Genomic DNA, 23,688 nt, shown 5'->3' with positions numbered 1-23,688 from the left:
ATCCTCCATGCTCACAAGAGCGCACACCACATGCCTGAGTTTCAGTTGTGCACTCGAGATTGTTAAACTAGGATTAGACAGTGACATTCTGGCTCCACTGAAGTCAGTTGTGTCATCTAGGGATGTTAAGACAGAGTAAAACCCTGCCAGGGTTCCTGATTACCTGATAAAAAACACAAATAAGAGAAGGAAGCTATACTATAATCCTATATGGTATTTGCGATGCTACATGAGAGAGGACAAAGCCTTAACATCAACCCTAGTTTGTGAGGGTTTATGTAGAGATTGAAGATACATCTGTCACTTTGACCTTAAAAAGGTAAGGAGAAGTCACAGCGAATGGTGCTTTGGGCTCCCATCAACATCCTGCAGCTTCTTCAGTTATCTTCCAACATGTATTGATTGTCATTTAAACTATCCACAATGGCTCACTCTGTTGTAAACCACATACACATGCTGCCATGACACATCTCAGCAACTGTGCAAAACACACATAAGCCTGCTCTGGTCAAATTAAAATCCCTAAGGAGAAGCAGGTAATATTTTGCTTTCCTGAATTTATCTGATATATGCAATTGGCTGAATTTTGTGGTATTCAATGTTTAAAGAAGTACACAGGTGGGAGTTAACAACTGTCCCTTGACTTCCAAATCTTCATTCTTTCCCATACTTTAAAATCCTCTCAATTTGTTTACCATATCTGGAAGTAATTTGGGTTTTACCCATCACACAGATTTAACTTCTGCAGTATTCTGACATAACTCAGCTTTGGGCAGATGACTTTTTCTCCTGCCCCTTTTTCTCCACCACCACCTTCTCTCAACACATCTTTCCATTTCTTCTTATACACTTTTGATCCTTTCTTTACTCTGGTTAAAAACGGATGCTGTTATTCCTTGTCTCTTTAAAACTATAGGGTCTGATTCTGCTCTCAGACTACATCTGTTAGTGTTAGCTCCATGTGACATAAAGGGTTGTGACTTTACATAAATGCAGGAGGTGAGTTAAATCTCCAGTTTACAAATCTTCCAAGTACAAACAGACTCAGTTACGACACAGGACATTCCTTTTCTTTCAGGAAGGTCTTGAAATCCTATTTATGAAAGTATAATATTGTTCAGGATGCTGGGCTAATGATGCGTATGACTTCCTTCTGCACCTGAGAAAAAGCGCACATTTCCATTTGCATAGCTCTCTTCCTGCACACAATGAAAGCTTTAGCACAAAGGTGTGTTTCCTAGACTTGATTAAGCAGGGACAGAACAAGTGGGAATGGCTTTAACCTGCCAGAGGAGAAATTGATACGCCCCATCCCTGGCAGTGTTCAAGGCCAGGCTGGATGTGGCTTGGAGCAACCTGTTCTGGTGGAAGGTGTCCCTGCCCGTGGCAGGGGGTTGGAACTGGATGAGCTTTAAGGTCCCTTCCTACCCGAAACAGGCTAGGAATGTACGTCCATTAGTTTCTAGGCGGGTTGCGACGGCAAGAGCAAACTACTCCACGACGCATGCGCGATTTCGCACTCAACGGCGGAGGCGGAGTTGCGTGAGGGGCCGGGCGGGAGGCATTGTGGGTGCCGTTCCGTTTCGCGCTTGTCTGCCATGTCTGAGGCGTATTTCCCTGTGGGCCCCGGGCTGGGGCTGGAAGAGAATTTTCTGTCGCTAGACGACATCCTGATGTCGCAGGAGAAGCTGCCGGGCCGCGCCGAGACCAGCCTACCGCGCCTGGGTTTCGCACTGGGCCAGGGGACGGGCACGGGGGACGCCATTACTGAGGTAACCGGCGGGACAAGGACAGAACTACCACTTCCGACAGAGCCCGCGCGGATGGGCTGGGGAGGACGGCGGAGGCGAGGCGCAGGGGGCTCTGGGAGCTGTAGGCTCTAGGCCGGGGGAACTTCAGGGTTAAGGACAGGCTGACGGCCTTTCATGGAATCTCAGACTGGTTTGGGTTGGAAGGGACCTTAAAGCTTATCCAGCTCCAGCCCCCTGCCATGGGCAGGGACACCTTCCACTAGGCCAGGTTCCTCCAAGCCCCTTCCGGGCTAACCTTGAACAGTGGCAGCATTCACCATTGCTTTGGGCAACCTGTTCCAGTGCCTCACCACCCTCACAGTAAAGAACTTCTTTATACATCATCTGTCAATTATGAGGTTCTACAACATGAATTTAAAAAAAAGAAAAACATTTGCATATCTTTGCAGTAATCATTAAAGCCTACAAAGTGTTCCTGGGTTTTATGACAGTTACAGTAGACTGTTTGGAAAACAAAATAAATTTTTTGTAATACTGAATCTTATTAATAGAGCTCACTGCTGACTTTGGGGTTGGTTTTTGTGTTTTCATGGCAAGGACAACTTTTGGTCTTTTTTCCCCTTCATGCAGGGATCAAAACTGGAAATCCCTCTGTGGCTTGCTAAAGGTCTACATGACAGCAAGCGAAGAATAATTTCTGTGGAACTACCAAAGATTTATAAGGAAGCCTGGAGGACAGTGTTGAGTGCTGATGCCAGCGTGGTTGATCTGCATAAAATGGGGCCATACTACTATGGATTTGGCTCCCAGCTCCTCAATTTTGATAATCCAGAGAACCCTGAGATAGCTCAGGCTATCCTGCAGGCAAGTATCTGAACTAAGTCTTGAAATGTGGTTATACATTTTTCTTTTCTTCCCAGCTGTTCTGCAGTCTTCAGGAGGAATAGCCATGTGTTTTAACTCATCTGAGTGCTGTACTGATGATGCTCTTCTAGATCAAGCTGTAGGATGACCCTTTTGGCAACTGCACAGTCTGGTGGTAGAAGCCTCAACTGTGAACCCAGGAGTGTAATTTTAGTTTGGACTTTCCTCACTGTCAATATGGCATTTCATAAAATCCTGTAAAACTACAGGAGACGTAAGATTATCTAATTGTGCCCTGCAAGGCAGGATTAATTCACCCTCTATACTTTCTATTTTTCTACTCTGTTTTTAAAGCTCTGTAATGATGAGACTTGACACTGCTCTGGGCAATCCATTTCAGTGCTTCAGCGTCCTAATCATATAAAATTTCCTCTCATGTCTAAACTAAAGCTCCTTCACAGCAGTACAAGCTCTGTTCTGTTTGCCTCATCCAAAGTAAATGCTGAGGACGGATTATTCTCTTTCTTCTTGCAGCAGTCCCAGCTCATTTGCCATCTCTCTGTGGGCCATGCTTGCTAACCTCTGGTTGTCCTTCCTGTTGATCTGCATTCACTGTGATGTGCAGTGCCCTGAGCAGCATACACTGACCTGCTCAGGACTTGTGCTGATGGAAACAAAAAGATTACTGTGTAAATTTTGTAGGCTGTGATGCGCCTTGCTCATCCTGGTGCTGCACCTTTTTTTTTGTGATGAAGTGACATTGCTAGGTGTTTGGTTTGCAGCCCATGGTAAGATGCTACAGACTGTATAGACACAGAGATACTCCTTTTATTGCATTTGTACATTTTCCCATTTCTGCCTTAATGTAAAACTTTCCTTAGTCTCAGCTGAATTGCCTGCTGTTGTTTTCACACCATGCTTTTAATTTGTCAGAATCTTTATGAATTAAGAGTTTTCTATCTAACATGCTTACTGTCATCCCATCTCCTTCTCCTACATGTTGTTTGCTAATTTAACAAGTATGATTTCTATTCCTTTGACAATTAATATATCAAATAGTACTTGGTTCCAGATAGACCTCTGTCGAACTCCATCCAATGTGGATGATAGGGAGGGTGTATAATTGTCTTTATGAGTGCCTCATGACAGGTACCAGTGTTCTGGTTTTCTTCCCTTTGTAAAGCCTGTCATCCTGTCAACATAGGAAACTAGGCTGGGCTCTCAAGGTTGGTTCCTGGCAAATCCATGTTGACTGTTACTCTGTTTTCTTGCAGAAGTTTATGTATACTTCATTTATTCCAGTACATTTCCAGAAATTTATACTGATGGATGTGTAATTTCTTGGCTCTTCCTCTTTTGAAGGTTAGATAACATCTTTGCCAGCTTCTAGACCTCTGTTCTCCTTAAGCTTTAAAAATAACCACTAATAGCTCTGAGATTTCTTCAGCCAGCTCTGTAAGTAGTCTGGGATGATGGTTATTGGCTTTTTTTATTTTTTCTCTCTCTTATTTGTTAGATGAAGGCCAACGCAGAGAGGCTTTGAAGCACTACTGCTTTCTTAGAGTTATCCAATGAAAGCTTTCTTTCTGCATTGGGGAAGGTGACCACACCTTTTCTTGTCTTTGTTTTCTGATAATGGACATCTTGGGGAAAAGAGCCACATTAGCACACATTACTGACAGAAAAATCAAAGCACACAAGATATGCTTCCCCCTGATTAAAAGCAAACAAGAGTGGAGTTGTGCTGACTTAAAAATAAACAAAACGTAAAAAAAAAGCCCTCTCCCAAACATTTAGAGACTACATATGTGAAGGGTGACAATTTGGTAGTGAAGCCAATTAAGAGAATTGTTAATTTATAATGTATTTGTTTTCTAAATCACTGTCTAAAATCGTACAGTTCTGATGATTAAAATCAGCTCCTGAAATAATAAAACAGAGTTCACAAGGCTTTCAGCCTTTTTTTTTAATTCCCAAAGATAAAGATGAGGCAGGAAATAAAAATCCTTAAATATGTGTTGTTGCTTAGCTTTTCAAAATTTATTAGTTGTTTTGGGGTTTTTTTTGTTTGTTTTTTGTTGGGTTTTTTTAATTTGATTTTTTTTTTTACCTATTTCATGGCTTAGTGTTTTTTCATCATACTGAAAGTTCTACAGTGGCCCTTACACAAGTTGCCATTTGTATGTTCCTGCAGCAGCTGCTGTGGCATGAGATCTGTCCTACCTTCTCTAAAGCAGTGATTGCTTGTGAAGTGAGATGGAATAGATTGTAATTGTGTTATACCTTGTGCTGTGCTCAAACCTGTCATTAGGAAGATGCCAAAGTCTGACTGTGTGCTTGCTTCCAATTCAGTAGATCAGGCACTGATCTCCCAGGTCAGTCAAGAAAAGTTTTGTCTTTGTATCCAATATTAATATGTGCTATGCTGTTTGCAGACCTTTGCCCAGTTGAGAGCTTACACCCAAAAGTAAGACTCTTAGCGTGTGAGAAGCCTCTGTGTTACCTGTCAGTAATTCTGCTTATCTTCTTCAGACATTTATTAGCCGATTTCGTCGTATCATGGACTCCTCTCAGAATGCCTACAATGAAGACACATCAGCACTAGTGGCTCGGCTGGATGAACTGGAGCGAGCCTTGTTTCAAGCTGGCCAGAAAGAACTGAATGACTTCCAGAGCTGGGAAAAAGGACAGGCTTCTCAAATCACAGCCTCGAGTCTGGTCCAGAATTATGGAAAAAGAAAGTTCACAGAGGTGGATGTTTAAAAGCCCGAAGAGTGTGCAGCTACAGTGAGGAACACCAAGAGATTTACAGTCTCTCTGTTACAGAAGATAAAGATGAATCAGCTCTGGGGAAAGACAGGCTCACTGTCCAATAGTGGGAATTCTTCTCTGTAACATCTTCAGATCAGACTAGTGCAATTTTTAAAGGCAGACAGCAAGGATATAAAAAAGATGGCATCACATCACAGGGCAGCTTTACAGCTTACTCATACCACTCCTGGGGTTTTGCACTTCAAGTGTGTTCTAGGTGGCTGAAAGGATATGAGAAGATTTTCTGGGAGGGTCATTAATATTTATTATTCTTTATCTCCCCAGCTGATACTTATAATACTGGATCTATCTGGAAAAAAGTGTAATTCAGTGTATTTCATCTTGCCCTTCCCATTCCAGCCTCCTGGGAATAGCTAATGCCAGGTTCCCTGTTCTTTGGAGAGCCCCAGTGATGTGGGAAAATAATGATACAAACCACATGAAATTTTATTCTATTTCTTATGGACCGAGGTGGAACAGGTGCTCTTTGTGAGGCAGGAATATTTTTCTTTGCTGACTTTTGTACATAGGGTTAAGTGCCCTGGAGAAAAATGCCACCTCTAACCCATGGAGCAAGTGAAGAAGCCATGCAGGTCTTACATGCTGCTTCATCTTTTCTCGACCTTGGTCACTGTGGTCTTGATGCTGAATGAGGTGGAGAATGTTCTTGTTTGATGCTACTGGCTTGCATGATGAATGTGCTGGGTGTTAAGCTCTCTGCTTGTTTTACGGGGGGGGAGGGGGACAATAGAAGACAACAGTTAGCCTTGACTGAATCAGAAGCAGCAACTTTAATGAAAGCTCTCCTCCATTACCAATCTCTGATCCATCTGTCTGCCCATGGAAAACTTCTAATTCCTAAATTTGGTTAGTAGAAGGGACAAAGCATATTTCATAATTTCCTTCCTTTTGATTCATCTAAATGATCCTAGTAAATGTCATTCTCAGCCTGTTGCTGAACAGCACAGTGATTGTCATAATGTGTGGATGCACTTAAACCTACATTATCTGAAGTCCTGTCGGATTGGTGTCAGAAAGCACGTGGTTATCTCTGTAAGACTTAGTTTCTGCAGTCATAAGGATGGCTGTCCTTTGGAAGCAGGTATGGGATGTGGGTGCTTCTAAGCATCTGTAGAAGGTGCACCTAAGTGGGGGAGGCAGACAGTAGTGATACAGTGTGCTTTCTTTTGTATGGGAATTACTGGGAGATGACAGCAAGATCCAAATCTTAGGAGTTGTTGCTGGACCTGCAGATGCACTTCCATATTGGAAACTTCAAACTGGAAACCTCAAGTACAAAGGGTGCATGTCTATTTCTTTGCCAGAGGACTGGAAGCTCTGGAGGTGGTGAGAGGAGACAGCATGCTGGTGTCACTGCCACCTTGGTGCCTCTGCCCTGCCTGCCCAGGGCCAGCTGTCCTGCCAGGGAGGCTAACAGGAAGCTGTGCCTGACAAAGTAGTTGAAGTATGTGCAAGATAAATGCTGCTGCACTTACGAACTTAATGGCACATAATAGCCTGTGCATTTTAATGAAGCTTTTATTGTCCATTTCTGGATTTCTATGATGAATAAATATTATGTAAGGGGATGTTTATAATGTCAAATATCTATTGTTAATTGCCCTGCAGCAGGAAAATCTGTATCGATTGGAAAGTGCAGGTCTCTACAAAGCCATGGCCAGGATGGATAATGAAGTCCTGCTTGTGTCATTTTTACTCTTACAAGTAACATGCTTGGAGCTATGTCTGTACAACCATACAAGGGTAGAAGTAGTTCATGTCTGCTTTGTCCCATGTGGATGAGAGCTGTTTACTGATGTCATAAGAGACACTGCCAAGCAATCAATAAGCTATTGATTTCATAAATTGCATTTCTGTGAAACATGAGAGGGTGATTTTGTGTTTCCTTGACTTTGGCATGGAGTGGTGGTGGCAGGTGGAAATTGGCAGTCTCTGTATTCATACTCTATAGCATAGACTTCATTTAGCACATCAGAAGCTGTAATCAGTGCTTCAGCTGCAAGGGGGGCAAGTTTAAGTCCATCTGTGATTGGATCTTGTTTAGTGGTGGACTTGGCAATGCTGGAGCAAAGGTGGGACTTGATGATCTTAAAGGTCTTTTCCAACCTGGTTGATTCTGTGATAAGTATTTTTTAATTCGAAGGTATATTTTAATGAGATGGTGTTTTTGAGATCTAGTGAATTTATAAGCATAATCACTAGATCATGAATGACCTGCATTTACAACAGCATTTTTCTTCTCTGTGCTGGGTGCAGACAATTGCTTATTTGCCAACATTTTGTGCAGCTACTTTCGGAGTGAGGAGAAAAGAAATCCCTGGAGTAGTCCTCAGTGTCACTGGGTTTTTGTAAGTAGGCAGTGTCACTTTTAGTAACCCTGAGTGTTTAGGAGTGAACACCAGTAAAACCTTTAAAAAGCTGATCCTGTAATTTTAAGTGACAGTATTTTGGCTAGTCAGTTTGATGTTCTGTGGATTTTTACATTTTTTTTCCATTGGTTGCTGGCTGGAGTGCTTTTTTTCTGTTCAGAAATACAACAAAGGAATGCCCTGTACTTTTTACAACACAATCTGCCCTTTATAATTGTACTGCAGCAAGCTGTAAGCTAGAGGAGTTGGACCTTGTGTGTTTGCAGACTGGCACAATAAATCCTCATTACAGAGGTCTTAAAAGTGTCATTTCACCCCTTGCCCCTTGGTTTTTAAACTGAAGGACTACTGGTCATGAGAAAGCAGTCAATAGACACCTTTTACAGGATTACCACAATGGTTTTCATTGCGTATTTTTTACTGGGTTGCAATATTTGAGATGTTCATTAGTTGTGCATTCACAGGGAATATTTGTTTGGGTCTTAATGGCCTGTTTTTGAAAAGATGTATGAGCTGACCTGGCCCAGTCCTTTCCTTAAAGTGAGAAGTTGGATTTGATAATTCTTATGGGTCCCTTCCAATTTGAGATATTCATTGATCAGCCCCACCTAACCCATCTCAGGATGATGTTTGTCCAGCCCAGGGCTTTAGGAGCTGCCTCTGTAGGAGAGCCCCTGGACTCCCTTCTCAGTCTGTTTCCATGCCTGGCTGCCACCTATGATGAGCAAAAGTCGAAGCTGTGCGTTCACTGACACCCCTGAAGATGGGGTCAGACAAGCTTCCTGGTGGTGAATTCCTGCTGGAATGGTTAGTGAAACCAAACGTTTTCCTCACCTAAGTGTTACATTAACTTCTCATAAAACTCTTTTAAGCAAGAGTTGCTTGTCTCTTCAGTGTATTTTCTTGGAGCAGGTGAGGCAGCATAGAGGGTAGACCTCCAGTTAGATACAAATAGTTCTGAAATGTAACTCGCAAAACAGCACTTTCTCACCCCTCTGAATCACCCTTTTACAAAATACCCATGTTTCTTCCTTGGTCTTCTTTGCTCTAAACAATGTCTTTGTTTGTCCTCTGGCACTGGTTTATTTTTGGTCAGTCAAATGAAGAGTTTGTTGCTTCTGCCAGCCTGGAAGCCGTAGGTTGTGTCACTCAGATCCAACAGCAACCAGAAAGAGCAGCAGCAAGAAATGTTTGGAGAACTGACATACTGTAATACCAGAGATTGTAAGAGAAACCTCAGTGAGGAGCAGAAGCCTTCCTGATCTTGATAAGGGATTTTTCTACGCACTTTTTGGTGACCAGCTATTACAAGAGCTGCATTCAAAATTTTAATTGAGCTGGATGTTTAACAGCTTTAAGGTCCCATCCAAGCCAAGCCAGTCTGGGATTCTGTGAATTGCTTTCCCAGCTCTCTGTTCTTCTCTCCTACCTGAGGAGCCACTTGGCCCTGCGGAGTGTGGCTGAGTGTGCCGTACCAGTTCCTATCCAGGCTCCATCCAAGCTGGTCTTGAACACTGCCAGGGATGGGGCAGCCACAGCTTCTTTGGGCGACTTGTGCCAGGGCCTCACCACCCTCACAGGGAAGAACTTCTGCCTAAGATCTCGTCTCATATACCTTTATTCTGAAACTAAACCTGACATGGTGTCATCAGGATGCTGTGGATGTGCTGACTCACATTAATGTCACGTGTGCATTGCTATGGAGAGGATGCCAGCATAGTGTGGCTGGGCAGGAGCTGAACATACATGTTACTAGTCTAATGAGTTTTTATCTAGTTTATAGCGTCCTCTGACTCTGTGTACTCTTCTGCAATGAGCTGGGATCAATGAAGCTGGAAGCTTCACATTGTGCTCTGCTCAAACAATACTGTCATCTGAGCTCACATAAGATACACGATTAGGTTGGACTTTATACCCTGCTGGAGTTATGCAGTTTAGAGACATTGTCTCACATCTTGGCTTCCAGAGGCTGCAGCAGCCTCTGCTGCTGGCTGAAGGGCACACGTTGGGATATCCCAGTAGTGGAGTTTGAAATGGTCGCAGAAAGGGTGTTGGCCTGGGAGGACCTGTGCATGCACTACTTGTGGGCAACCAGGAGAGGGGCACAGAGCTTCAGACATTGTTTTTATGCAGGTCCTACTGTAACTGCTTTAAGTTGTAGGTAGGGAGAGCTCTTGGTCTGTAAGATCAAACTAGGTATCTATGTGACATTCTGTTGTATCTGTCAGGTGAAAACACAAGGAGATTCAAAGTGGTTAAAGTTCTGCTACCTTATCCTAGGTTTGAGCATATAAGAGGAATGCGTGTTACGGTTATAGAGGCAATGAAATCACAGAATCATTGAATTATTTAGGTTGGAAAAGACCTTTAATATCATTGGGTCCAACCACTAACCTAGCACTGCCAGACCCACCGCTGAACCATGTCCCTGAGCAACACATCTACACATCTTTTAAACACCTCCAGGGATGGTGACCACCACTTCCCTGAGTAGCCCCTTCCAGGGCTTGACAGCCCTTTGGGTGAAGAAGTTATTCCATGAGGTATTATTGCTGATGACTGTGTAAGGAGGGAAGTGGGGATAAAACTGCCAAGAAAGAGAAGCAAGGGAGGAGATGGACCAGCAGTTGGCTGTGCCGCGTCAGGCAATATGAGGTGTGCTGGGCACCACCTGAGTGGGTGCAGGACTGGCATTATGCTGGAGCATTCAGGGCCCCAAGGGCTCCTGCAGCCTTGCTGTGGGCTGGGGAGGGTGGGCTGCAGGAATTCTGTCTTCTGCTACTTATTTCTCAGCTGGAAAGCTTGGGAAGTAGAGTTAGAATTCACTGCATGTGTGTTTAAAGGCTGTAATTCACAGAGATCAGAAAGGGAAGAGACCAGCAAGTCATTCACATGTGTGTTCTCTGCCATCGTGAGCCCAGTGCTCCACACATACTACCCAGAAATTCAGAGCCCTTCTGCCAAGCACAAATTTGCCATCATATGAGTTCTGGCTGTGGTAGATAGGGCTGAGCTCTGCCTGTATCTGTTCCCTTTCTACACTATGGCCTCATGAATTTTCTGGAATGAGAACCAGGAACAAGAAGTAAAGGTGCATCTGCCACCTTCTCCCCATCACTTGCTGGAGGGAGCTCTCATAGGTGCCAAGGAGCAAGAAAATCAGCCTTGGAGAAGTTGGCACCCACAGTAGCCCTGGAGCATCTGGTCATGGGAGCAGCGTCTCTGCGAAGGCAGCCAGCCGCGTGGAGCAAGGTGGGGGGGGGGGGGCAGCTGCACTGATCCCTTTGGGTCTGCTAGGGCAGGAGATGAGAGATGGGAAGAGATAATGGGAAGAAGAGCAGAAAGGGGGAGGAAGGCTCTCAGGAAGCAGGTCAGCATTCAGTGTGGTTCTCCCTCATTTGAGAGAAGTGTTTCCATTCTAAGCAGTGTGACACCTCAGGATATAAAGTGTAGAACCACTTCCAGGCTGCATGTCATTGCATGGCTTGTCTGAGACTAAAGACTGGGGATAAGAAAGGCGGGAAGGTAAAGGACAGGATGAGGAGAAGGAAGGAGCTGGAGAGGGACATCAGGGAGTGAAAAAGAATGCAGAGGGGGCTTGAAACAAGGACCGAAGACAAGAAGGGAGAGACTCTGAGTTTCCACTTCCCCTGGGCACTGTCTCCATTGAGTATGTTTATTGGCTTTGGCTTCCCAGAGGAAATTGTTTCTGAGAGACTTTCGTGGGTGCTGAAGGCTGGCCAGTCTCTACCACGCTGGTGCCAAGCTTCCTGGGAGCCAGCAGAGCTGACCCCCAGCTGTAAGCAAGAGAGCAGAGCAGCACAAGAAGAGTAAGGAGCAGCTCCTCCACTTTGGACCACTGGAAAATCACAAGGGATGGCTCAGCCCCCAAAAGCCAAGGCATTTGTTCTGGTTTCTGAAACACTTCATTAATGTAATTGACAATACCAGCAGGTTCCTGAGATTAGCATGCTTCTATTTTTGAAGAGTTATTTCTTGGGGCAGGCTGCCAGGCAGTGCCAGCAGCCTTAGGATTCTTTCTATCTGGATTGGCAGGACACACTGGTCTTTTGGCTTTCATTAGCCTTCGTGAAGCCATGTAGCTGCAGCTCTTCACAATGCTTCACCACACCTCTAAGGGGATGTTTCTTTGGGGTTCACAGCTAACCCTGTGGCAAGGCACAAATCCCTTGTGTGCTAGGACAGACACCACTTTTCCTCTAGTGCTGCGTCACAGGCAGCACCCGGGCTGAGCAAGGTTTGGGGTGCGAGGATCATGCAGGGACACAGATGAAGTGTGCAGGGTGTCAGGGTGCTCTCTGGCTATACTTGGTCTTGGTGTGGAGTTCCAGGCACAGCTTCCCAGGGAGAAGCACATTGTGCTGATACAGCAAGTGAGGGATGTCGCTGCCTCATGCTTGTTCCTGGGCACTGCATCCTGCTGTGTCAGGATGTGGCATCACTGAAGTCACAGAAAAAGGAGCTGGGGGAAGGTAAAGTTCCTCTGCTCATCAGCTCAGTCCCCTTAGAAATACAAACAATGGGACCTGCTTCTCCCCAGCTCCAGCTGGAAGGTGTAAGAGCACAGCAGCACCCCAGCCCCAAACCCATTTCATACTGGTATTCTCTCCTAACGATGTCTTTAATGCCTGATGTTCTGATCTGAGAGCTGTGCTTGAGTCACAGCACTCAAATGCATTGTGATCTGTTCTTGCCCCTGTTTCTGGCTCAAGTGTTCATTGAGAACTACGCATTGAAAGCATTTTACTTCCAGTAAGCCTATGAAATAGAGGGTGAGCCCCAGGGGTGAAGATTGCTTTAAAGCTTGGAAGCTGTCTTCTGTTTATGCTGGGATCCTGCAAGATCAGAGGAAAACAGCATTACTGAGAAACTGCAGTCCTAAAGACAGCCTCAGCCTTGGCCCCCTCCAGATTCCTCTGTGCCTAGAAATGGGCATTGGTGTAAGGTGATGCATCCTTAGGGTTGTGCTATTCCATCTCTGTTGTGATACTGCCATACAAAAAGTATGGCAGAAAGCCAGAGGAGTTTGCAGAGGCCCAACCTGTGCTCTCAGCTTAAGTGGCTTTTAAGATTGAGCCTGTCTCTAGCTGTCCTGTTGTCCCTCAAGGACTCTTGTCTCTCCCTAGGTAAAGCAGAAGTACTAAGAGGATTATGGCAAATGCTTGGGAGCAGGAGGCTTTTCCTGGACATAAAAGGGAAGATTTTCTCTGACTTGAGACCAAGAAGCTGCCAAATGCTTAGGATGCAGTGTGGCTTTTTTGTTCTCAGTCATTAGAGCAAAACGGAAGAGAGGAGATGACCATACAACAGTCCTGTAGCTGGGGTCTTGAAAGCTGTGGAGGAACAAGTAAAGCAGATGCAGAAATTAAGCACCATCAAAACAATCTTCAAATGTGCTTGTTTCCTTGCTGTGGGACTGCACTCTACTGTGTGTATCTTGGTGCACAGGCTCCCACCCCAACAATGGTTTAAGATAAGTTTCTTGTCTTTGCCTCACTTACAAGATTTGCAATTTGTTTGGATGTTTAATTGATACCTTTGGGAGTGGGAGCTAATGGATCCTGCAGTCTTCTTCCTAGTACTTTTTGTGCTAGAGGAGCTAAATGGCCACTGTTACTGCTGCGGACAGTTCTGTGGCTAGGTCGGGAGCAGAGTGCATGTCCTGGTCAGCATTAACTGAACAACTATTGTCATCACACCATTTGCAGAGGCTTTCAAAGTATTCCCCCTCACTTGTGCTGGTGGAGACCTGTGTTTTCCTGGGCAGAGCTGTGCTGTGTTGTGCTGCTCCTGGCTTTACTGCAGTCAGGGTGGATTTACCCAGCCCTGGCTGGACTCTGAGCTGTGATTTTCCCTTTCAGTTTGGGCTCTCAGGTGCACATGTGTATCTTTAGCTGCCCGTGCTGACACAGGCAAAATGGGGTGAGCAGACCATTGCCTCCCTGGATGGCTAGGCCTTCTCCTGGCCATGCTGCTACCCTCATGAGCACTGCTCTGCATTTACACCAGCATTCTCCATGTGAGGCCCTCCCTGGGCAGGCCATGGTGGCATCTGACCTGATGTATCTCTAAACATCTTGGCAAGGTAATTCCACCCTCAGCCCTGGATCCAAGTCCACAGCTGGCAGGATGGCACAGGGAAAGGAAAATATTGCAAATCAGGCCTTGGGAGCAGCATCTGTTTTGTGCAGAGAGTGAGTTAATCTCCTTAGCAAGTGCCTCAATCATAGAATCAGCAGGATGCTAATTAATTGAGAGGCACTCAACAACAGACATTGAGATCCCTCCAGGCTTTAGGAACCCTTTGAGGTTTGACAGTTATAGCTGTCTGTTCTCCTAACTAGTGGGTCTAACTTGGGGTGAAAGCCCCGTGTCGGGTGTCTCAGCTCCAGTAACCCTGCACCTACTCATCCCACTGCTGTTTTGGTAGGGCTGGGATGTCCTCACGTGGGAAAACAACCACATCTGTGTGCTGACACAGAAGCACCCACAGAAGCCTCCTGCCTCTGGCTCTTGGCCGAGTGAGCCAGCAGACAGGGTGGCTGTGATCCACTGAAGCCCACACCCTGTCTTTCCTGAGCCCCTCTGTTCTGGAGCTGCCCCCTGATCTCCACCCTGGAAGCCCACAAGCAGCTTAAGCCCAGCATGTTAATTGGCTGTGACAGCTCATTTTGTTATCTCGTGTTTAGTTATTGACAGGGTGCATGTGACTGGATTCACAGTGAAGGTCAGTGACAGTCTGGGCCAGAGGTCCCTGTTTGGTGTACTGCAGGAAATAGAGCATGACTTCAGAAGCTCTGCCAGGACCAGCTGTAAACCAGTGGTACTGTCACACAGCCAGCAGCATGTCAAGGGTGACTACACCAGGGATGTGTGACACCTTATTGCATAGGACGTGGAGGCTGGAAGAGTATTGGGTTTGAATGAGTGTCTGGCACCCACTGGTGAAAGCCACTCTCTCCAGAGCTGCTTGAGACAAGGACTGGATATCAAGCCCCCAGTCTGGGAGGATGCCCCAGCCTGCACAGCACTGATGCCCAGCACTCCCCAAACCAGTTTGGTGACTTCATCTTAGTTTTTTCTTGTGCTTTTCTTAAAAGGGAGAGGGCTAAAAAAGGAAGAAGAGGATGAGTGGGGAGGGAGGTGTCTGCTGCATGGCTGGGTTGGTGCTCCCACACACAGTCCCAGCAGTCCTCCTCAGGGCAGCTCCTTAACGGGAAGCTGCTGCAATTCAGTGCTCCAGCTCAGGCAGGAATGTCTGGGACTGAGGCAGTAATCAGCAGGCTGACCACCTCAAGGGACTGGACCTGCAGGATGGATGGATGGATGGATGGTGGCTGTGTGCACAGGCAGGGGACATGTTCAGCTTCCCACTGTTAACCAAGTGCCTGCTCTTTCATCCTGGCTAAAAGTCTAAGAGAAGGGTACCAGAAATGTTGGCTTCAGCTTCCCATCCCTGGTGGGTTAGAATGTCCTCAAGTTCATCCATCTCCAAACACGCTCAAGGAGTTTGATGGGGACTCTCTGGAGAGGAGCTGTTGCTGGGTGCTAAGGCAATGAGGGACTGTAAGGACATGTTGGTGTGTTTTGGGTAAGAGCTCCAAAATCCTGGCTGAGGCACTCAGACATGTTGAATGTGCCTTTCCAAGGAGCTGGAGAGCTGGGAGAGGAAGGTTTATGGTCTTCCAGTGGGCCACAAGCTGTGGGAGGAAGAGCTGAAGACCTGCTTCTGTGGTGGAGAAGGTTATGTGGCAAAGGGGGGATGCTAAGAGTTAGCCTGCTGTCCTGGGACAGCATGTGATGGTGCCTTTGGCCAGCCCTTTGCCTCTGTCCCGGCATCTGCCAGGTCCACGGCTCAAATGCAGCATAATAAACGTGCATTAGTGAGAAGTGGGATGAAATAATTAGTGCTGATGGATCCCTCCAGAGCTAGAGGTATTGATCAACTGCAAGACAAGGAGAAGGTCAGAGGCAGAGATGGAGGGGTGAAGGGGTGCAGGCAAGGGGAGCTGGGTTTCTGGCTGTTCCCATTAAGGTTTTCAGGATGCGGAAGGAGGAAAGGCTGCACGTAGCTGGTTGGGCCCCTTCACATGCTTCTCTTGCCCTTGCACGGACTGGTTGTGCTGGATCCCTTTCTCCATGTGCAGTTCTGCTTCACTGCCTTCCCCTCCTAAACCAGGCACCCCGCAGAGAAGCTGCTGCCTGTAAAATGCCTTCCCTATGCTCCAGTCTCCTCCCTTTTCATGACTGTGCCCCTCGGGAGCCCCCAGCTCTTGGGGCAGAGCTGGCTCCACTCCTATTAGGACTCTGCCTCCAAGCACAGGGAATTCACTCCCTTGCTGGTTTTGCCCAAGGCTTTGCTGTCCCTCCTGTGTGACAGCCCGCTCTTAGCCCTGCCACCCACCCAGGAGCCTGGCTCCATCTCATGTGTGCTGAGGAGGCCCTGGGAGTTTGGGCAGCACAGGTGGAATAGAAGTGGTGGGTGCCCATCCCACTATGGCTCCCTGCAGTTTGAGCACAGAAGGGAAATCCCAGATCCAGCCTTATTCTGGGATCAGCAGCATCTTGCTGTCTCAGCGAGAGGGTTGCCAAGCTGACCTGAGCTTGCTTCTTGTCTTACCAATGTTAGAAGCCAAATAATCTGCTTTAAAACATTTGCCTTGCCAGCCCACAGAAAAGCTGGATTCAAGTGCCTTCAGCTGCTGGCATGTCCTGGTCACAGGAATTACAGAATCCCAGGCTGGTTTGGGTGGGAAGGGACGTTAAAGCTCATCCAATTCCAACCCCCTGCCATGGGCAGGGACACCTTCCACTAGAGCAGGTTGCTCCAAACCCCATCCAAGCTGGCCTTGAACACTGCCAGGGATGGGGCAGCCACAGCTTCTCTGGGCAACCTGTGCCAGGGCCTCAGCACCCTCACAGGGCAGAATATCCAACTCTAAATCTCACAAGTTGAACTTAGAAGGCGCTCATGGGGCTCCCTGGTACCCGACCAGGGGTGGGAACCCCTCCTCACCTCCAGCCCAAGCTGCACATAACCAGCCAGTGGAGAGGAGCAGCTTCATCCTGTGGCCCCAGACACAGCTGCTGGGGGTGGGTGAACTGTGGAAACTCAGAGAAAAATCACATTCCATCAGCCTCCCCTTAAACCACTACAGCAGCTCACGGCCCTTGGAAGTGGCATTATACTGCTCTCCCAAGGAGGGTAAGAGTGACCAGCTGTGCTACATGAGGGTAGGTGATACATTAGAGAATGTGCCAGACTCTGGCCTCTGAGGAGAGAGACCCTGCCCTCTCTCCTCTGCCTCACGCCTGTCAGCTTGCTGAACACAGGCAGTCACTGTGAACAGTCTGACTTTACTCTGCCCTGCTCCACTCTGCTGACAGGATTTTACTTAAAGCCTGGCTTGGCCCTGGGAAGGGGCTGTCACAGGAGCAGCACAGCAGGGCCGAGAGCTGTGGATGCTGGCTTCTGCAGTGGGGAGGAGGCAGGCAGGCATGGAGGGGGCTGCACAGGAGAGGGGGGCCTGTGGCAGCCCAGAATGTCACAGTGGGCTGCGGGTGAGATCTGCAGGCGAGGACTTACAAAATGACACCTCCTGAAGGGGTGTCTCCTGGTGGTGGGAGAACTCTTCCTGCACCAGGCCTGTTCCCACAGCCATCTCTCTCCTGATGCATCTCTACACCAGGAGAGTTGAGCTACCTCTAATCCAAAGCAACATGTTTGCTTGTACTAAGACATCTTGATGCCCATTGCAGGGAGATGGAAGTAGGCAATCTTTATGGTCTCTTTCAACCCAAACTATTCTGTGATTCTGTGATTAAGCATCCTGCATTTTGCATGTGTGCTTGAAGTGCCTTTCTCTGTTCCTGGTACAGCTACGAAAGGTGGAGGGGTGGACACTGCAGTGGGGCTGAAGTTTGCACATGCTTTAGTGCCTGCAAAACCCAAGGGAGATAGATGGGTGAGCCCTTCTGTGGAATCCATGTATTTTGATCCAGATTCTAGTGCTCCGGGACATGGTTTGAGACTTTTGAGAAGAAGACTCTTGGATGCACAGCTCCTCCCTGGCTCCCTGGAGCACAAAGCAGCAGCGAGCTCCCCTCACTGCCTTCAACCTCCTCTCTGCCCTACTGGGACAAGCTGTTCCTGTGGCAATCAAAGGTATGTGGCTCCCTGCACTCTGTCCAGCTCTAGAGCAGCAATAGCAAGTGCTGGAGTGATGCCTGGTCTCATCATCCCTGCTGGGCTGGTGGAGGAGGAGGAAGAGTAGGAGGAGAAGAAGGAAGAGGAGGGCCAACCTTCCATCTTCTGCTCACTTAGGAGCAGGTTATCTCCCTGTGGCTCTCCAGACCCATGAAATCCACTGCCTAAGCTGAGATCCGAGTCAAGCAGCTTCATTACAAGGAGGAGGGAGTCTAAGGCAGCATGCTCAACACGCACTGCATTCCAGGGCCAGATTCCTCCCTCTGTAAATCAACTTCACTCTCCAGTCCTCACCCAGCCAATGCAGCTGATGGACCCAGACCTCTAATACCAGGCAGGAGGTGCCTGTGCACAGGCAGCTTTGGGAATGGCTGATGGCAAATCCCCAGGGCTGCCTTGTTCCTGGACTAAGAGTGCAGCTGAAGCATGGGAATCTTTTTTGGTGGCTTGATGGGCTTTTTACCCCCCCCCCGTTTTTAGGACAAAATCCTCTTGTTTGGTTGAGACAGAAGGGCTGTGAGCACAGGGAGGAGCAGGGCTCGGAGGAGCAGCCTGTTTCATAGCTTGAGCAACGAGAGGAGGAGACTCATGGTCTGAATGAACAGAGGAACTTGAATGGTGCCCAGCCCTATTAGAGGGACGCAGGAGAGCATCTCGTTAAGTCAGAGCCTGCAGCCAGGATGGAAAATTACTGATAGTCCCATGACAGGAGGGTAAGAGGTGGGTGAGGGGGCTGGCAGCTTGCCAGCCCCAGCACATGCTTTGTGCTGCAGCAGAGGAGCAGACAGGCCACAGCACATCCCTGCCCTTTACCAGGTCCTGGTGGCAGCACTCCCTATCCCTGGCTGTGTTGCAGGGAGAGGATGCTGAGCTCCTTTACAGGATTGCATCTTCCCAAGCAGCTTCCTCATCTCTGCTGGAGAGCAGCATGTCTGGCTCCTGCCTGTTGCCTGCAGCCCAAGACCTAAGCTCATTCCACATAGCAGCCTCCCCTTGTTCTGCATGAAAACCAGCAGTTCTGTGGGAATCAATCTGTCCCTGAAGGCTCTAGCCAAGGTTTGAGGGTTCTCTTTGGGGTCTCCAAGGTCCGATTGCAATTCTGGCAATCTGGCCCTGATTGTTTTGGAGCCAGCAAGCTGTGGGGCTTTTGTTGCCCTCTGAATGAAAGGCTGGATCAAATCATGCCTGCCCTAAGGTGGGCAGGCTATGGGATGCAGAATGGAGCCCATCACCAACAGACAGTGCTCCCATACCACTGCCCTGAGGCCAAGCCAGCCTGGTAGCTCCCTTGCTCTTGCCATGGTCCCAGAGCACACAGTCCCATACCCGTGGAGCAGCTTACCTGGCAGACACCTCTACCTCAGTACAAGGACACCCCCATGGCCACCAAGATCACCCTTTCACTGCTTTATACGCGCTGATGGTTTCTGAGGGTTGGCTCCTGGGCATTTTTGGAAATAGGCGCTTGGGATTATGTCTCACCAACTGCTAGTGCTCCTTGTTTCTCCCCTTTTTGAACAGCTTGACTATCAAAGATCCAGGGCTGAGCCAGGCAGGGTCAGCAGCCACATGCTCCAAACAATGTCTTTAAGGGCACCAATACAAACATCACACTTGCGCACAACCAAGGCTAAATTTAGCTCCGGCTTCTCTGCACATCGTCATCAGTGGAACGCATGTGCCTCAGGCTGGGACCTACTGCACTGCTCAGCTGCCAAGCTGGGCAGCCAGCACATCTGCCCCAGGCTGCTTCTCCTTGTACTCCCACAGTAGCCCCATGTGCATGCATGTGCGCCATGCCTCAAACCCTGGCCTGCCCCAGAGCTTGGATTCAGATCTCTGCTTCCCTTGCTGCTCATCTGAATGTTCCCTGTCTGCTGGCAGTGGCTCAGTGCTCCATCCAATGCCAGCCATCCTCCACCATGTGTCCTCATGGCATCACGAGCCCTGTGTGCTGCTGTGGAAAGGTAGCCAAGGGGTGCAGAGGTACCTGCAGTGGGGATGGAGGTGCCAGGTTGCATCTGCCAGGTTGAGATAGCACTGTGATCCTTGCAACAGCAGCTTTGGAGAGGAACTGGGCTGTGGTGGAGCATTTTTGTTAGTTTTGTGGCCTTTATCCTCTTTTTCGTAATATCTCTCCAGGTTTCTTCCAGAGGTGGGGGAAATGAAAGATCCCAGGGCCTTGTGTCCTGCCATCTCCCCTCTGCCCACAGCAGCATTGCTGGGTTCAGCAGTTGCAGGCATGACATTGGAACTGAGGCAGCAACAGTACTGGCAGTCCTGGACGGAAGAGCAGCACATTGCTCTCAAGCTGGTCTTGTTCAAGAGAGGTGACTCTTGGTGGGTGGAAATGCTGCTGGGATCTGAGTTTCTGCCTGAGCTTTCCTCTGGAGCCCCAGCAGCATCCCCATCTCAGTAAACTTTCCCCCATCCACGTGCCCCACTCTCCACCACGCTGTTTTGGTAGTGGAGCTGCCATAAGGCTGCCTGTGGAATAGGCTTGTGAGCCTGGCAACCCCTACCCAGGCCCAGCTGCTTCATGCCTCAGTTTCCCTACCAGCAAATCCCACAGGATGGCTTCCTGCATGGAGATGTATGAAACATGGATGTTTCCATGGTTGGGGTAATGGTTGGACTTGATGATCTTAAACATCTATTCCAACCTCCTTGATTGTATGATTCTATGATTCCAGCTTGCATTGGTGCTCAGTACAGGCCGACAATGTAAAACCCCATATCCAACCCTGCATGTAACCCTTCAGCTCCAGGCTTCCCTGTCACTGCATGGAATCACCTGGATCTGTCCCGGACATGGTACCACAGGTCCGTGTATGTCCACTGTGCTCTGGCTGTGGAGCCATGAGGACAGAAAGGCTCCAGCCAGGGGACAGAAAGGAGCTGCTGCTTTTGCACTGGTGATGACAGTTCCCCACACTGCTGCTGGTACTGGCCATGCCATGAAAAATTATCTGGTGCTGCTGCTGCAGGAATCAGTCTGTGCATGGGAAAAGGAGGGGGGTACAAAATGAGGCTGGCTGAGGTTTGTGCTTGGGAAACACACCAGAAAGCTGAGTTGGAGGGCTTCAGCACCCAGCCAGAAAGCTTAAAATAGCATCTCCTGCTGCTTGCTTGGCCCTGTGCTCACTGTGGGCTGGGGATGAGGGGGTGAATGCCCCTGGGATGGCAAACTCTGCTTCATACCAGCAGCCCACAGTTCTGGGGCAGAGGCTTGGGTCTGGCAAGCAGCGCTATGCTTCTGGCAGTCATTTGTGACCTGACTTACCCTGCAGCATCCAAATGCTTCCTCCCGCTTCTGGTTCTCATCCCGTTGGAACTGGTGGCTACCAGGATGCTCAGGCTTTGCAGGAGCCTGGCCAGGAGTCCCTATGCTGCTGGCTGGTTGCTGGCTAGTGGGGCCCCAGCCCTGAGAAGCAGTGGGGGATGGTGCAGAGATCTGCTCATCCCCTCAGACCCACTTGCTTTGGTGAACTGAGTGTGGGGTGCTGGCCTGAAGGCCAGCCTTGAGCCTGTGTCCACCAACGGCTCTGGTATGTGTGGCAGCACAGTGAAGGTGGGAATCTAGGCCCAGTCCCAGGAAACCATAGCAAAGCCCAGTTGTGAGAGATGAAGGGATTTGGATGTGGCAGCACTTGGTGCATCCTCTGTGCTTGACATCCCCAACATGATCACCCCTCTTTGACACAAGGAGCAGGACATCCCTTAGCTGCGACCCAAATTCAGCATCATCACTGGCATCTCTGGGAAAGAGGGCTCCTTGGGAAGTGCTGATGGAAATGAGCATGGGGGGATGTGACTACATGCTAGGAGATGACACAGCGCTGCAGGCAGCACCCCAACTGTGCAGCAAGGTCCTGGGGAGTCCCTGTCTGGGGCTATGACCTCCCTGATGCCATTTCTGGAGCCAGACTTTGGTTCAACTGGCTTAGTGTCACATGGGTGGGCTAAAGCACAGGGAAAGCCATGTGAAAAATGTCACATTGACCTTCATTAGAAGTGCAATGAAAAATAAAGTGGAAGATTCTATGCTGTAGAACTCCCTTGCTTCCCTTTAATCACACAATCCAGGGTGCAGAAGGCTCTATGTGAAGGTGATTTCTGAACCCCTACATGCGGTGACACCCCAGTCACCCCACCTTAGAGCACAGAGAGGTTGTGCTCTTCTCAAGCCTAATTGATCATGCAATTATCTCAGCACAGGGCTCTGCAAGGCAAGGGAGTCTTCTAAAAGCTGTCATTTGATAAAGTTGAGCTTCACGTGGAGAAGGTAAATTCCTGGTGTGAAAAATCATTTATTCCCAGAGAAATTGCTGGCAGTTGGAGGAGGAGGTGGAGGTTTAAATTTGCACCTTGTCAGAAAGATTTTAATCCAACCCTGACACATCCCTGACCAGTTCAGAGGAAACTCCTTGGCTGCTGGACCCACAGGGGGGCAGCCCTGGAGGCAGGGAAGATCTGAGCCCATTGAAGGGTTGGGCTGGTTCCTAGCTGAGAGATTCAAGGGTCTCTGTGCTCCCTGACATCTCTCCAAGGTGGAAAGGTGAACAGAGTCTTGATGACTCAGCAGGAGAGGTTGAAGTCAGCTGAAAACTGGTTCCCATCCAAAAAGCCTGGAACAAGCTGTTAAAACAGATGTAGCTGGGATGGAGGTGAATATCTGTATCAGCAGACATTCCTCCAGCCCATCAGGAGGTGTCTGTAGGATGAGTTTTCCATGGCCGTTCTCAAGGCTGCCCAGCAGTTAAAGGTGCTATGAAGCACAGAGCTGTGTTGGCTGAGAGGTGATGAGGTTGAGGTCCAGGATACCTGCAGGCACCCACTGCCATCCTGGGAATTTAGGGTTAGGGCAAACCTGTATCTCTGGATAAGAGTGGTGCTAACAAGACCCTGGTTAAACATCCCTTGAAACACCAGCACTGCTCCTATGGGTGGTGGTTACAAGGAATGCCAAGAAATCCCTTTCTAGGGCTAGCTTAGATCCACAGCTGGGTAGTAACTCCAGAGATTGTCTCCAAAACCCCTACCCTCTTGCAGCATCTTGCATTGTGTAGGAAAACCTGAGCTTCACACAACCTACAAGAAACCTTGGTTTCCCCATGCTGACGAGTAAATAGCACTGAAAAGCAGGATGGATCAGCACCAGGCCCTGACTCATGCACTGTCTCTGCAAAGAAGATCTGGAATGTTTTCCCTGAACTCTCCTGGAAAATATGCCCAGCAGTAAAGAGGAACAAGTGCTAGCCTGGACACCAGATCAGAGCCCTCCCCTTGAGAGTCCTCCCAGGTGAACAGCCCTGGGGCTGGGTTGATGGGGAAACAAGGCCCTGGAGGACAGGTGATGGGGTCTTCAGCAGGTTCTGCATAGGAAGGTTTTCGGAAGGGCCAGTTCTGAATGGCATGTCTTGTGCAGTTTGTGAATGCTCCATCCTTGGCAGTGTTCAAGGCCAGGTTGAATGGGATTTTGAGAAACCTGCCTAAGGGAAGGTGTCCTTGCCCATGGCAGGGATTTGGAACTGAATGAGCTTTAGAGTCCCTTCCAACGCAAACCAGTCTGTGATTCTGTGATTCTTTGAACGTGAGAGTGGAGGCTGTTGTATCCCCAAATAGGGAACACATGAATCAAAGC

General features: G+C 48.4%; 1 protein-coding gene across 1 annotated transcript; it reads left to right on the top strand.

Annotated features, from left to right (window-relative positions):
- Nucleotides 1–1,556: 1,556 nt before the first annotated feature.
- On the top strand, nt 1,557–7,313 carry GINS3 (GINS complex subunit 3). Its single transcript, XM_005152273.3, has 3 exons — nt 1,557–1,772; nt 2,382–2,615; nt 5,148–7,313. Exons 1-3 carry the CDS (start codon nt 1,599–1,601, stop codon nt 5,376–5,378), a joined length of 639 nt encoding a protein of 212 aa, XP_005152330.1. The 5' UTR covers nt 1,557–1,598; the 3' UTR covers nt 5,379–7,313.
- The last annotated feature ends 16,375 nt before the right edge of the window (nt 7,314–23,688 follow it).

This window comes from Melopsittacus undulatus, chromosome Z (genome assembly GCF_012275295.1).
Source record: "Melopsittacus undulatus isolate bMelUnd1 chromosome Z, bMelUnd1.mat.Z, whole genome shotgun sequence".
Classification (NCBI taxonomy): Eukaryota; Metazoa; Chordata; class Aves; order Psittaciformes; family Psittaculidae; genus Melopsittacus; species Melopsittacus undulatus.
The sequence above is the reverse complement of the archived record's forward strand: the minus strand, read 5'-3'. Positions and strand labels throughout refer to the sequence as shown.